At 37.0% G+C, this 15,946-nt stretch overlaps 1 protein-coding gene across 1 annotated transcript in view; it reads left to right on the top strand.

The window, feature by feature from the left end:
* The window catches only part of SIM1 (SIM bHLH transcription factor 1), a gene marked incomplete at both ends in the record, with an annotated part of 43,531 nt that extends 32,471 nt beyond the window's left edge, over positions 1 to 11,060 (top strand). Inside the window, 2 exons of the mRNA XM_084283770.1 lie at positions 7,137 to 7,542; positions 10,330 to 11,060. Coding sequence (XP_084139896.1) covers positions 7,137 to 7,542; positions 10,330 to 11,060 — 1,137 coding nt within the window. The remainder of the gene's footprint in view (positions 1 to 7,136; positions 7,543 to 10,329) is intronic.
* Positions 11,061 to 15,946: the final 4,886 nt, after the last annotated feature.

Raw genomic sequence — 15,946 nt, 5'->3', positions numbered from 1 at the left:
CAACAGTAACAGCACAGGGCTCAGAGTTAATGAGGAGTGGACAGAAGGACAAGTGAAAATGTTGCTTTTGAAATACTTGGTTTGTGAGGACTGTGAGTTTTGCCATTTGAGAAAACTTGGTTTATCTTATTTACTCTTTGATAATTCCAACATATCTAGAAAGTTGCCAGATGTTTGACAGCAGTTCAACACTGAATGCTGATCCAAAGGAGTGAATTTTGAGAAGGGAAAAACAGCAAGCTGGCTAGCTGAATTGGAACAAGGCAGCTTTTCTGTGTATGAAGCTTTGAAAGCTCTGGTAGGCCATTGGCATCAGCAGACTTTAATTTCCCAGATTTCATTTTAAGGCCTCGTGTTTTAGGAACATGCCCCTGCTTGTAGAATGGACCAGATTCAACTGGGTCTCTAACTTGCAGCTTGCTGAGCGCATCTATGCAAGTGATTTCTGCAGACAGTGCCACAGCATTTGCATACTTACATCGTCATCTGTTTAGCTCAAATAAAACCAGTCTGTTGAACTAACCATTATGCCTGCTAAAAAATAACACAGGTCTTACAGAGCCCTTTTCCCACTACACAATGGATATACATGTATGCATTCATGATGTAACGTTGGGGAACTATACATTTTAAAAACATCCAGGTCAATATTGATCCAATAATGACCTCGAGGATAGCAGTTTCTCTGTTCTAAACTGACTTCTTTAAGTTTACAGTCTCAGCCCATGTGTCTACATCATTTCCTTGCTTTCCTCAAAAGTACCAAGAATAAGAGTTTCAGATGAATGTCATCTGCTTTTGATACAGGAAATATTTAACTGATCACCTAGATAGGAACTCAGATGCTTAATTTTTAGAATCTAAATTTACCAGAGATTGTTACAGCTATTGTCATTTTAGGATTTGTTCAAACATGTTTCTATGGGTTATTAAAGAATATCCTTCTTCTTGAATACACTACAGCAACCAATTATAATAAAACTGCTTTAAAGAATCAGGAAAGGTACCTACAATTAATTCTAAATTATATTTTTAAGATAACTGTCTTTGATTTATTGAAATTGCTCTTTTCTTCCCTTTGTATGGTCCTTTCAGAAGTCCTCCTTTGCTAGCAGGACAATCCCAACTGAAGACCTGTCAATCTCACAATCTGATTAGCTTTCTGAAAGTGTAACTTTCATCAGTACCGTTTCATTCTCTCTGCCACCAGAAAAAAAATATTCAACTAGCTGTGCAGTGTTGAGACTGTTGGTTTATCAGGGACTGCCGTCTGAAAGCTGAGGATGTTTACTCTCCAGTTTCATTTTGCGTCCTCATTACCAGCTGCCTGGTAGTAAAGTCATGGATTTCGTCATTCATAAAGAAGCAACAGTGCTAGTTGCCAGTATCTTGAAAAATGGTCATACCGTTCATTGTAGCACATCACCACAAGCAACGCTGGCAGCTTGGCTTTGCATCCCTCTCATCCTTCTCAACCACTGAATAAACTGTTGAAAGACTAAGAAAAGCTGTTATAAAGAACATACAGCAGGTGGTATGGCCTGTGTCCCTTAGTCTCCAGCCCACATAATTTGCCAGTCAGTTGTGGAGAATTAAAGTGCGACTCAAAGGCATGGCTGGAAAGAGAGAGCATGGGTTTTGTCATAAAAAGGACCCTGCATTTTGGTGGAGGAAGGAAGCAGGAAATTCATTAGTAAAATAACAGTGAGCAAAGGTATTTCTCAAATTTAAGGTCACCTAAGATAATTTAGATTTATGTTTTTTATTTTTTTTATTATTTTTTTTCCTCTTAGTATTTACTTTGCTTCACCAGTCTTGATGAGAAAAGGGAATTATATGCTTTATTGGGTGATGACTGAGAATCCACTCCCTTGCCAGCTGTGTGCCCCTAGGATAGCTACATGAGATGTGAACTGTAAGAAAACCACATTAATAAATTTCAGTTGAACATTCACCACTAGGGCAGAAGGGGTGGGGGGTTTGGTCACCTAACACAATGTTAAATTTTTTTTTGTCCTCAAACCTAATGAAAAAACAGACATAATGCAATATGGTGCTTGTAGACTTTTTTATTGAGTTCATTAAATTGGAGGCACTTATCAGCATCTGATTAACACCAGCTAACCTTAGCACAGTGGGCTCATGGGTTTTGTGAAACCAGTCTCAAGCAGGGAAAGGGTGAGCAGAGAGAAAAGCAACTCAAAATTCATGACAGAGCTCTAGAATTTACCACAACACATTGAACAGTGCTCTTCTAGTTCTGTCCTAGCAGAGAGGAAAAGAGCTGAAAGGGAAGATGAAAAAGTAGGAGAGAGAACTTGATAGAGATATGCAGAAAAAGGAAATTGTGAATTGGTCAAAAGATGTCTTCAGTCTTCCCCTAATCATTGCGAGGGGCTCCCAAAATCTAGCCCTGGACCTCATTTATTTTGTGTTCCAAAAATCTAGCCCTGGACCTCATTTATTCTGTACACAGGAAATAGCAACAAGATTGGAAAAACATTTTAATTGTGATCATCTGAAAAACTGCTTTGGAGTTTAATCTCCCATTAATGATGATTGTTTGAAGAAAATATTTAAAATTGTCTGTTGTCTGCCTCTAATGAAAATTTTTATGGTCATTCTGGATAAACTTTTATTGTTTCATTTCTCATCCTATTCTTGTATAAAGAATATATATTTACATATACTTAATATATGTGTATACTTAATGTAGATCTATATAATGAATGCATACATACAACTAAGGATGTATCCAGTTGCTGTTGGATCCAGGCTTTGGTGTATGTGTTACAGCATGCACAATTTTTGGAGAGTAATAGACCTCTCTGGTAGTGTATAATTACTTATCTACCACAATACTGATACTGGAGATAAGTTGAACATATAGCTACTTTAAACAAATAACCTGGATTAATTCTGCAATCCACCTCTGTTTGGACATATCCTCTACTATTTTAAAGAATGGAGTAAAAATATCAGACTGAATTCTAGTCAGCCTTTCTTTTGTTTATCATTTCTTCCTGTAGCCTAAAGCTTTGGCAACTTCCAGTGTATTCAAAAGCAAAGCAAAACCCTCTTTTTATAGTAAACATAACTCCTGATCTGGTGAAGAGTCACCAGCAGTGGGGGTTATTTTAATGGACATGCTGTATTACTTTAATCTAAGCCTTTCACCATCTGTTCTGCCTATAACAGTGAATGCAAAAAGAACATATTTTACATTTCAGGATTACATTAGTAAAAAGTAAGATAAAAGTGATTTAAAAGCATGCATATGTTCTTAGTACAATGCTGCCTGCATCTGTGATGTTTTTTCTCATGGTTAAGACACAAATCAAGAGGAAAGCTGCTAATGCTGTTGTAGTGAAAGTTTTTCATGGAAAAGAGAGCTCTGAGAGGGTTTCGCTATATATTTAATGTTTCTAATGATAAAAACCTGAGTAGGCTGCCAGAAAATTAGATAACTATAACATCTATTGTTTGAACATCTGGCAGTGTGTGTAGAGCAGGCTGCTGTTGCTGTGTATGACAGGATGAGTGGTCCAGCCAGTCAGACACCTGTAGGAATGAAAGGTCAGGCAGAAGAAAATCACCCAAGAAATACTACAATTGTCTTCTGGCTTAATACACTTCTATTGGCTCCCTTAAAGCAAGCTTTTATTAGACATGGAATTGATACTTTCCTATTTTCTTTCTAAAGTTTTTCTTGGAGTAAAAGGAGCATTATTGATGGCACAAAAGCTCCTTTCTGTGTCAGTGCTAATCCTGCTGGTGTGCTCTCACTGCAATGGTACACTGAATTAACACTTTGGAAGATATTTCTAGTATCTTGAGGTGCTAGTTCAGACTCCAGGATCAGTTGGAGGACCACTTAATTCATTTATTGTTGTTCTTTATGCTAGAAGACGATTCAGAAACCACCTGAAGTGATTTCAGATGTTGCCTGTCTGAAGAACTTCATCATATTTAAGTTCAGTCTGCTGGTTAAATTTTGTCAAAAACAAAGACAATACATTCTATGTGAAGGCAAAAATTAGCAGGAAGGAAAACATTTCTGTTGAGGTAGGATTGGGATTTTTTTTTTTTTAAATAAACCTCTTTCACTAATTTTAATTGGCCAGAATTTTCATTAAATCAAATTCTGTTTTCTATGGTCTTTCATCACTTGACATATGGGAGCCTAATTTTGACTTGAGAGATAGTGTTTCCACTCCCATTTCAGCAAAGTAGTATCTTTGATCATCCTTTCATTTCTCCCCCCATCATCTCGTCATGCATGTCCGTATTTGGAGTCTCCACCTGTCAACATCAGATTCCCAGAAGAGACAGTCGTAGGATTGCAACAGTAGAGGCAGCTTGATGGTGCCAAATTGAGATGTGATTAGCTTTAAAGGGAATTAGACATATTTTTGGCCTATGTCTGCTTATGTTCTACCTTAAGAATAAGCAGTCATATCAAACATTGGTAGACAATGTGGGCCACAAACAATTCACTGTGTTAATTTAATTCTGTCCGTGGCCTAGCAGCTGCTGCGGGTCAGATCTCAAATAATCATCATTTACATCAAGTACAAAGCATATGCATGAAGTATTGTTGGTCTTGACTACATGGTTATATGACATTACATGGTGCATTTCTGACACACTGGTCATGTACACTTTGAAATGTTTTCCCATTCTTGGAAAGGCCTGTGCAATTGAATCCTTTGTGGTTAAGTTCAAGATGAAAAAAAAAAAAAAAAGTGTAATTTTTCAGTTAAATGAGGAAATTTCCCTCAAAGAAAGATAAGTTGGACCCTGATGTATCCTTAGAAACAGAGAAGTGGTAGAATAATACTTATAAGAGCCAAATGAACTTCAGAATTGTCAGTTTGAAAGAATCATTGGAATTTATTAACATCATAAATTTTAAACAAAATTAAATATTTATAATAAAATATTCAAATATTCAAAAATATTTTTCTTTGTCCTCATGAAAAAAGTACATATTCTTAGTTTTGCTGTGAATAAGAAAACAAATCATTTTTGAACATTTTTATACTTAAATTTATCCATATATTACATTATGTTTCTGTTTAAGTTTTTAAATTAAAAAAATATAGTTTATAAAAATCAAATCCAAATCCAAAACTTTAGCTAAAAATAATTCTAAAAATAAAAACAGGTACAAAAATAGTTTTTTTTTTTTGTGTGTTGTGAATTTACATTTTAACTAAAATTTAAGAATTAAAAAGTTTGTTAATTGTTTCTACTTTTTTTTTAAATTATTTTAAACTTCATTTTACCTATATACTTTGTCAAAAAAATCAGTTCAGTATTTTTAAACATTTCTTTGTGACTAAGTAGTCTGAAGACATTGGTTCAGAAAGGGTAATAAAAGAGTTCAATTTCTCATAGGTCAGGAAATATTATGATGGCTGAATAAAATTCCTTGTTAATTATGATGAGTTACTGGCATTTAAAAGAGCTCTTTCATGGCTATGTAACTATCTTTCCTCCATCCACAATCAGATTTATTCTTTCATTATTAAAACTTTGCAATCAATATGGTGGTACTAGCTTGCTGGCCTTCTCCATATCTACCAGTAGGTTTTTTGCCTACGGGTATTCTTCTGTCAACTAATAACAAAATACAATTGAGCTCTTCAAAGCCACAGCTCTTTCTTTCTTGCCTTTAAATAGCCTATCTTGTTAACAAACAGTATTCACAAATATGAACTGGAATCTGAAGAAATACCCAATTAAATGCCAAAACCGAAGTAGTTCCAGTACTGATGTTGCACAGATGGTTTAAGTTTCTGTAAGTCAAACATCTGGTCAGTACTTTTGAGTGGTAAGTGCATAAAACCTTGATCCTGGCTGATAATGAGGAGTTTCATAGCAACTCAATCTAATGAAAAGGAAGGTAAACTTATGTTTTTAGGAGAGAGGCCTAATGCCTATTAAAAAGAAAGCAGAGTGGGCATCTGGAAGGTGAGTGATGGAATGGGAGAATTCCAAAGTCTCATGCTGTAATACATTGATTTGTGACATGAGTATGCGATACTGAAGAGGTGAGCATGTACAGCTTTGGTCTCATCCCACTCCATAATCATGGGTGAAATCGATTTAAAGATGATCCATGAAATTTGACAGTTCCAATAAATAAAAAGATTAAAAACTGAGATAACTAAATCCCAGGAGGTTTGATAAGCTGCTTTTTTTTCTCTCTCTTTTTTTTTTCTTTTTTTCTTTTTTTCTTTTTTTTCTTTCCAGAAGGTGTCCAAAAATTTAAAACATTCATCAAGGTTATTTATAAATTTGTGAAATTGTACTTAACCCTTTTGTCAAAACAAATGTTCATGCTCCTATTCATTTTACTTTTCCAACTGCCTGCTAACTTCTTCTGTGTTGGGAGGTCTTTGCTTAAGTGAGGGTGCCAAAATTCCCTCTGCCTGATTTGGCTAACAGTTTCCTTTTCTGGAAAATAGTTGCTTGATTTTTCTTGTTCCCACATTGCAACAGATCTGTGATTTTTAGCTTTCTACTTATCTACTATCACTTTGGGACTTTACTCTGTAGTAGTGTTGGGAGTCCCAGTATCTATGGGAAGCTTTCTTTTCCTTAACAATAGGTGGAAAAAATTTCCAAGATACCCCAGGTAAGGAAGAAAAATGTGGAAAAGAGATGGGACCATTGAAAATATAACTTGCAAACACATTCAGTTTCAATTTGACATGAGAGAATGCTCTGGGAGTGGTGTTATTTTAAAAGCATTTTGCAGAGGAGCCTTGCAGCACCATTGCTGAACATAAGCGCTGGCTTTCAAAGCAATAAGAAAAACCTGGACATATTAAAAAAATATTGAATTGCAACATTGATGTTGGTGATCCTAATATCACACATCATAAAGGAGATGGCTATTAAGGGTTGACATGGGATGTTTTAGACTTTCACGAGGTCTGTCCTGTCATCTGTGAGCTCATTACAGGGTGTTATACAGGAAAAGATGAGGAGTCTAATCAGAAGGTGCAGATGTGTGGGCATGCTCATGGAAAACGCCCTGTCACATGCATAATCTGTCTTTTCAGTGCAGTTATTTGCAGATTTCATCCAGGCCTAGTAATTTCTCTACTGCTTCTCTTGTTTTGCAGTATTCTGGATTTCACACTGAGAGATCTGAATCTGACCACGAAAGCCAGTGGGGTGGGAGCCCCCTAACTGATACGGCTTCTCCCCAGCTGCTGGAGCCCACGGACAGACCGAGCTCCCAGCACCATGATGTCTCCTGTGCCTACAGACAGTATTCGGACCGCAGTGCTCTCTGCTATGGTTTTGCACTCGACCACTCCAGGCTGAGCGATGACAGACATTTCCATACTCAGGCCTGTGAAGGAGGCAGATGTGAAGCTGGCAGATACTTCCTTGGCACGCCACAGCCTGGGAGGGAAGGCTGGTGGGGCTCTCGGTCAGCCTTGCCCCTGACTAAGTCATCCCCTGAAAGCAGAGAAGCGTATGAAAACAGTATGCCCCACATAACTTCAGTGCACAGGATTCATGGTAAGAGATAATGGGATATGCAGAAGTGGCACCGTCTCAGATAAAGCGACAGTTTCAAAGTCATGGCATAAACATGCATCTCTCTACGTGAGACAAAGGAAAAGATGCATGTTCCTGTCTCAGAGATCATGTGTATGGAAATGAGGAATACTTCCAATTCAAGTTAGCAGGCTGGTTTACATACAGGAAAATATAATTTGCTGCATATTTTTTAATCTGTGAAATTTAGGTGGGAACGCCTGATGGTGAGATCTAAAGGATAGTCTTAAAAATATGAATTAAATGATACACTTGATAGAAGAGCATTATTTTTGCACCTTAAAATCAATCTACATTGGATAGAACATACTTAGCACAAAATTAGCGATAACTACACCCAACCTATGTTTTTATGTCTCTATGTGTATACGCTGCTTATTACTAGATTCAGTAAGATTTGCTGCTTCTTATTCAAAATTGGCAATTCAAATTAACATTTGCTCTAGTTTTTAGACATATATCCCCACCTGTAATTCCTAGTTGATTTGAGTCTCCCCATCTTTTCAGCACCAAGCCTGAAGCTTTGCTTGATGTCTAGCCTGCTGCACCCTCAGTACATTAGCATGGATTCAGAGGCTTAAACTGATGAAAAATGCATTGGTAAAAACTGATAATGTGTTTCGAAAAATACAACGGTGCTCAGGTTTAAAGGATAGGCTGAGAGTTGAAAGACTGCAGCTGACCCCAAAATCAGAGCTAAAGTTTATAAGGATCGATGTAAAATAATGTTTTTCTAGTAAAATAATCTGTCAATTATCTGTCAAACATAGGTTATATCTAAAGAACTCATAAGAGATAATTAAATTGGCACAGTTCTATTGGCTTGCAGAACAGGGCTTTTGGAGATCAAGAATAGCAAGTTCTAGGAAATGGAGGACAAATGATGAAAGAGAGGGAGCCCTTAGTTTTGTTGATCAATACTGTTCTGCACTTTTCCTGTTAAAACACACCTCCCTCTTTTTCCTTGTGACTGTTCTGTTCTTTCATATTTGCGTTTATCTAGTGATTTTGTTATTTTTTTAAAAAAGGAATATCATACAGAGATAAAAATGTAATGGTGATGGATATTTATTCTATTAAGGTTAATCAATGCAAGTGGATAATAGAATTTTGATTTTTGTTTGTTCCTTGGCTTTGCTGTAATTCCAGGTGCTGCAATTTTATTTTATTTTTTATTATTGTGTCAAGCCTTACATTTTGTTTCAGTGGGCCTTCAGACTGCATGTAGCTTTGGGGTGAAACCTGACACATTAGTCTCAATTCAGAAGAGGAACACCTGAGTTTCCCTTGAAAATGTGCCATTTCCATTTTGCTTTATGCAGTTCAAACGTTTAACAAATTAAACTGTTTTTGACAATTGTATGTGAACTTTGCTGTCAGAGCAGTTTCTTTAGGTAAAGAGTGCTTTTCTTCCTTTTCTGTTCTTTTAGTGTATCTTCTGGTAGTTCTGGCTTCTGATCACCTTACAATGATACTTGTTTGACCACTATGGGAGGCCCTGGATGTTGTCTATGAGTCCATGCATTTCTGGTCACCCTTGGGAAGTCTGGTGCACTGTAAATGTTGTTTATGCAGTGAGACATACAGAGCACATGGTGTGAAGCTGCTAACGACCCCACATAGCAGGAGAGCTACTTGTGTGAATCTGAAAATGGTTTTCCTTTGAGCATTCTTATCAACCAATCCCATGGGAACCATCCCCAGAGTGGACTTTGTATGTGCTAAGGCCAAGACATTGCTGAGTAATTTAAGCAAGTCCAACACATGCCCTCCTGTGGGCACATATCTTAGCAAATCCTTTATCAAACCTTTTATTATGGTGTCTCCTTAGTTGGCTGTTCATGTGTGGGGTCAATCAGTTTCTTCCTAGTGAGGATTGACAGGTCTGATTCTGTCCTTTCAGCTACATGCAAGCTGAACACCTTCTCTGATATGTCTATGGGCCTTATTATTTAAAGAGAGGTAAGAAGAGTCATATTTTCCTGTTCTTATAGTTTTTACAGCAAATACCTCTGCATTGGGAAAGGACATCACATTTTTCCAGCAAACCTGCCAGCAGTGGTGTCCTTATGCTTCTTAGGAAGGTTACCTGTTTTACTGCTTCTGCTTGTTTATTGTCATGCAGCTTGTGTAAAGTCACTACAGGGCCAGAAACTATGCCACAGTGCTTTCTCTATGATTTATCTTCCGGAAAGGACTAGGAAGAGACACATATAAATGATCTACACAAAGTTCCTTGAGATTTGAGTTTTCACCACGGTCCTTGGACTTGATGCAAGGATGTTGATGCAAAGATTTAGTGAGGGGTCGAGGGCCTGAACATTGCTGTAAAGTGCACTTCAACATGCCCTAGGGCATCCTGCCTGGCCACTAGCTGCTCTGGAAGATACAGAGCTCCTGTAGAGTCTATGCCATACCTATGCAGATGTGTGGTTACCCTAGAGCATCTCACATGGCATTAAATGTCTGTGTTTACGTGCTTAGATCGCTTTTTTTTTTTTTTTTTTTTTTTTTTTTTTTTTTTTTGTATTTTCAGCTGTGTTACTTGTTCTGCGTGCAGAAAGTTACTGGAAACTAGAGGCTGTCACTGAAAAGCAAGGGTTCTACCATAGTCATTTTTGGTGATTTTGTTGAGTCACTTACCTATTTCTTGGTTTTCTGTCTGCAAAATGAGGTTCAGAGTACTTGTTCTTTAAGATTGCTTGCCTTCTTTGACCTCAGTGCTTGTCCCCTTTCTCTCTTTCCTAGGGAGAGGACACTGGGATGAGGACAGTGTTGTTAGCTCACCTGATCCTGGCTCTGCCAGTGAATCAGGTGACCGTTATCGTGCTGAGCAGTATCAGAACAGCCCACATGAGCCCAGCAAAATTGAAACTCTAATAAGAGCCACCCAGCAAATGATAAAAGAGGAAGAAAACAGACTACAGCTACGGAAAACAACCCCCGATCCACTGGTCTCCATTAATGGCACAGGGAAGAAGCATGCTATCTGTTTTGCAAACTATCCTCAGCAGCAGCTGGCAGGTGATGTCTGCCGCATCCCAGCAGTTGCCAACACTCCACCCTGTGAACACATCCAGCAACGAGATGGAAAGATTATGAGCCCACATGAAAATGACTATGACAACAGCCCCACAACACTGTCTAGGATAAGCAGTCCCAGTTCTGACCGAATATCAAAATCTAGTTTGGTATTAGCTAAAGACTACCTGCATTCAGACATGTCCCCTCATCAAACCCCAGGGGACCACCCAGCAGCATCTCCAAATTATTACAGCTCCCACAGGCAGTACTTTGATAAACATGCTTACACATTAACTGGATATGCCCTGGAGCATCTATATGACACTGAAACCATTAGAAACTATTCATTAGGCTGTAATGGATCACACTTTGATGTGACTTCTCACTTAAGGATGCAGCAAGATCCAGCACAAGGACACAAGGGGACATCTGTTATAATAACCAATGGAAGCTGACACTTTTTTCTAAAAACTTTTGTGCTTTAAAAAATAACCTTTGAGACCTAATTGGAAGATATTATATGTTTTCATGCCCTTGTCATTACCAGCATTTGATATACCACAGTGCACTAGAGAATAACCTGAGGTTTGGGGGGGATATGTTAAGTTAACAAACATTACTTTTAAAAAATAAAAATGCACTGGCATGCAGGGTTAGAGGGAATGGAGCTAAACTCAAAGTTGGTGAGGTGAAAAGGATGGAAAACAGCTAGGTAGGGAGCACTTGGGCAGGGTAGCAGAGCTATTTATGTACACTGTGTAAGAGCTGGTTGTTTGGAAACACTGCCAAGGGCAGACATTGTGAAATGCATGGAAACCACAGGTCCCAGACAACAAAACTGCTATGCACTCAACACAGAAAGTTGGAAGGTGTTCCTTTGAAATACACATCAAAATGTGTACTTCTGGTGATCTTTTTATTCTCTAAAGGCCAAGTGTGTTATGCTACTCCATGGTATAAAGCATCCATGGCTAACAAATACAAAATCAGAAAGGGAAGAAATAAGAAAGAACTCCTCAGATGTGTTATTTCCATGTGTACCCACATGCCCAGCTATTGCATACACTTGATCTGAAAGGAGTCAAATAAGCAGTATCCTTATGATTAGTGTGATCAAATATTTACTTCTACTGTATTTAAAAGTAAGAAAGAGAGCCTTTCTTGGTGTTGTTTTGAGAAATGCATAGGTCTTGGTTGTCTTGATAGAGACACGAGAGATTGTCTTCATATATTTGAAAAGTTGCACAAGGAGGGAAGTAGAATGAAATGGAAGAAAATCACTGGGAGAAACAGGGTGAATTAGGAGTGGTCCAATATAAAAGTGTTTAACCCTATGGCTATGTATGCTATGTACTAATAATTCCAATATAAAGAACAGTGATTTTAAGTGGCCACATAATTAAGAATTACTTTGAAATACAGAAAAAAACTCAATAGAATCAGATTTTTTTTTTCTATTAAAAAAAAAAAGTAACCTTGTAAGTGTAAGAATTTGGCAAGAATAGACAAAAAACGTATGGTGGTTCATCCTCATTTTGATAAAATTTTGGAGTAAATTAAGAAAACATGGAAGATTGTAAGCACTCTGACATACAGTGAAGTAATTAGTATGACTTTTAAAAGGAATATGCATTCTTTTCTTTCTTGCAGCAGAAAATTTAGTGGATATCAGAACATGTCAGGAGTATCAAAATCAGTAATATGTACATAAAATATACTGAGGAAAATCAGGGTTCCAATAAATTCAGTTGCATTATAAAAGTTGATATTACTGTGGCCTGTCCTAGACTCATAGAAGACATCAAAAGAGGCAGAGAAACTTTTTGCAATTTTTAATAATCTCATGAACAAAGAGCCACTAATTGTTTGGAAAATATTCAATTAAAAACATATGCTAAAAAAGTAAAATAGGATGTTTGTAGGCACAGTTACTGTACCTGTCCTTCTTTGTATGGCATTTATGTGATGTTTCAAGGTTGACTGCAACAGGAGCCACTCCTTATTATATCAAAGTGGAGGCAGGGGGACTTGAGGAGGTTACTAAAATGGAATTAGCAATAAGTCTAGCTTCATTTGTAGCATTAAGAATTTCAACATATGGGATTGAGTCATCAGTGGGACTAAATATATACCAGCATGCTACGGGTGGGTTAAAAATATCTATTTTCAAATAAAACTAATCAGAAGCAAAAGCTAAATAATAACATTATAAGCCACGTAAGTAGGGATGTACTTGAAAGTAGAGGAAATTACCTCTCTGAACTTGGAATATTGTGCATAGTTCTGATCACTCCAAGGCAGATTGTGAATCTTGAATTGAGTAGTACCTTACTCCATAAGCAATCTCTGTTGACTGCAGTGTGATCACTCCTGGTGAAATGTACGTTGAACACAAGGAAGAGCAAAACAGTCTGTTCTTTATTATCTAAAGCTCATAATAGAAAAGGTGGAGCAGAGCTCAGCAAAAAGATAAAGAGACTGAAAGATCTAATAAAAACTTTAAATAAACTGGGTCTGTCATCTTTGTAAGGGAGAAAAGTAAGGGGGAATGTCACTGGTGTGCACCAAGCTCTGCACGGAGGAGAGATAAATAATGGTCTAAAACTATTTGAACTAGCGACAGAAATGAAAGACAGGGCATTGAATGTTAGCCAAAACAAAATGAGAACAAAATGATTTGGCAAGAAGTGTATTTGACTAACTGCCAAATGAATAACAAAGGTCATAAAGAGAAGCAGCTAGGGATTTTTGTTTGTTTGTTTGTTTGTTTTAAGATAAAAACAAGGAAAGTAATTGAGGGGAAGAAAAACATTGACAACTGTTAACTTAGAGGAGGGAATGGACCAAAATGGACTCCTTTCAGCCCAACAATTGTATATATTCCTAAAGCATAGGAATGACAAAGTATTTTTGATAAATCTAGTTCTGGATACATATTTATTTCACTTATTCCTATGAATAATATGGATAAACTTGTATTTGGAATTTCATTGTACAGTATTAAAATACAATTTGCAAAGTGAATTAGAGTAGAGGTACATGGTATCATATTATCCCTACCTAGTACATATAAAAATAAGTCTAAGTGTCAATATTATTTTGTATAACAGAGGAGTTTCCTAAACTGTTTTGAAGAATGGGATTTTTGTCAGCACTCACGTTTATCACCAAGCACTCAGGATCACCAAGTGTTTTTTTTTTTTTTACCAGACTTTTAATGTGAAAGGTTCTGCAGTGCAGCTGGAGCACCCTGGCTCTGATCTAATGTCCACAAGTAGTGAGGAAAGGACAGTTTGGGCACAGCTATATTCGCATTCTGACAGGCACTTAGTAAAAACACTCTTACAAAGCAGACAGGCACAGTATAGGACGCTTGTATTCTATACAATTTCATCTAGGAAAAAAGCTAGTGTGCTATGCAATAAAAAATCCCTATTGTTATTTACCTTAAGCCCAAAATAAAACTTTCCAAATTGTTGTTTTTTTATCCTGTTTTAACAGTCCCAGTCCACACCAGTAAGAAATGTAACCAAATGCACTGTAATAAACAGGATACCTGATATATCAGTAGGTGGAAGGGTCCATTCATGCAGCCATGTTGTGCTACAAGCAAAGGCTGATACTCATTTTCCTCCTGGGGTTTCAGTAATTTTTGCTAACTACTACTTCAGTAGGGTATCTTGGAGGTAGATATGTTTTGTTAGCTAATTTGCCATCCTGCTTCTTTAGGTAGCCAGGAATTTCTTCCTAACTGACAGAAAGCATTGAATGTTTAAAACACAGGCTCTGCATGTTACATGCTACATGAACGCAAGTTTGCAATCTTAATTATAACATATAATATCACTGCAGCTCATATAACATGTACTTTTCAATATGATATAAAGCTTATTTTTTCAGTTGCATATTTATTTAATTCAAATTTTCATTTAGTATCCTTCAAGGATGTAGTCTTCTCCCTCTCTCTCTCTCTCACAATCTCTCTCTCTCTCTTTTTTTTTTTTTTTTTCCTTGCTTTTCTAGATCAAATATTTTGGAAAATTGAAAAATGCAAGGCATTTGTACCAAATACATTTCAAATGTATCATATTAGGTAAAGGTTAGCTTTAAGCAGGTATGTAAGTTGTGAACTGGTACAAGAACAATATAAATTGATGTGTTGCATTGTTTCTCTAACATAATAATGTTTTGCTATTAACACCAAATTAATATTTTCTAGCTACTCCAACTACAGAGTGACCACAAATCTTTCAAATAATTTCTTGTTGGCATCAGTGGGTGGTGCATTATGATATAAGTGTCTCTTTTTTACCTAAAGAGGCAAAAGAAACTTTTTTTTTTTTTTTTTAATAAAAAATTTCACCCCAGAGGCACGGAGTTTGCAGTTGTGGACAAATCTCCACAGCAATTCTTTAGTTAGAAGAAGAACCTTACTCAGCAATTTCTCCCATTGACTCAAATGGGAATATTTGTGGAGTAAGGTACTACTTAATAGATCTAAGGGTAAAAAAAATCTGACTTGTGAGCTAGCAGGTTCGGGGGTGGTTTCTATTTTGTTTTATTTTGTTTTGTTTTTGTCTGTGTTTTGTTTTTGAACCTCAAGATGTGAATATGGAAACTATGAAAGATAATAGCTGTAATGGCCATGTTTCTGTAATAGAGACTATTTATACGTGCTTTGGAAAAATGAGCGTATCTCTGCACAGAAGAGACTCGGAAGTGCTTCTTAAGCTTTATATGGCTTTGTTGATGTGCCTGCAATACTGCCACAGGTTACACAGTGAAACTCTGCTCTTTCAAACTCTTTTAATAACTCTTATCTGAATCTCATTTTTATCTCTGGACTTGCAGCATTTGTTCATTAATGTCCCTAAGTATGTTAACCACCATATGTTCAATTATGTGAACATCCTGTTGGGGAAAAACAAAACAAGGTCACACAGTATTTTTGGAAAAGGCACAGTCACTCCAGAAAATCAGTCCCAATCAGCTGTTGGGAAGGCCAGTTAGCCTTTCAGTCAAGGAACAAAACTATGGTGCACACTTTGGTTTCAGACCTTCTGCATAGAAAACTCTGCTAGGGGGATTATAGAATGTGGTCCCAGGATTAGGCCTAGCTATGTCTTATTTTAAGGTTGCTGTAGTTGTCAGCAAATGGATTCAGCCTCTGGCATTTCCATGAGTTGCAAATTTACTTAAAACACCTAAAGGGCTAAAGGCAATACAAGCTTTGTTATCAGGAACAATAGTGGATGAACATGCTTTTCTGTAGGTATATTGGATTATCTCCATATAGCTACACTGTATGGAGGAGAACCTATTTTATTTTATTTGCAGGTAA

Source organism: Netta rufina (genome assembly GCF_964035555.1).
Source record: "Netta rufina genome assembly, chromosome: 3".
In the NCBI taxonomy this organism is placed as follows: domain Eukaryota; kingdom Metazoa; phylum Chordata; class Aves; order Anseriformes; family Anatidae; genus Netta; species Netta rufina.
Note: the sequence above shows the minus strand (reverse complement) of the source record. Positions and strands in the feature narration are given on the sequence as shown.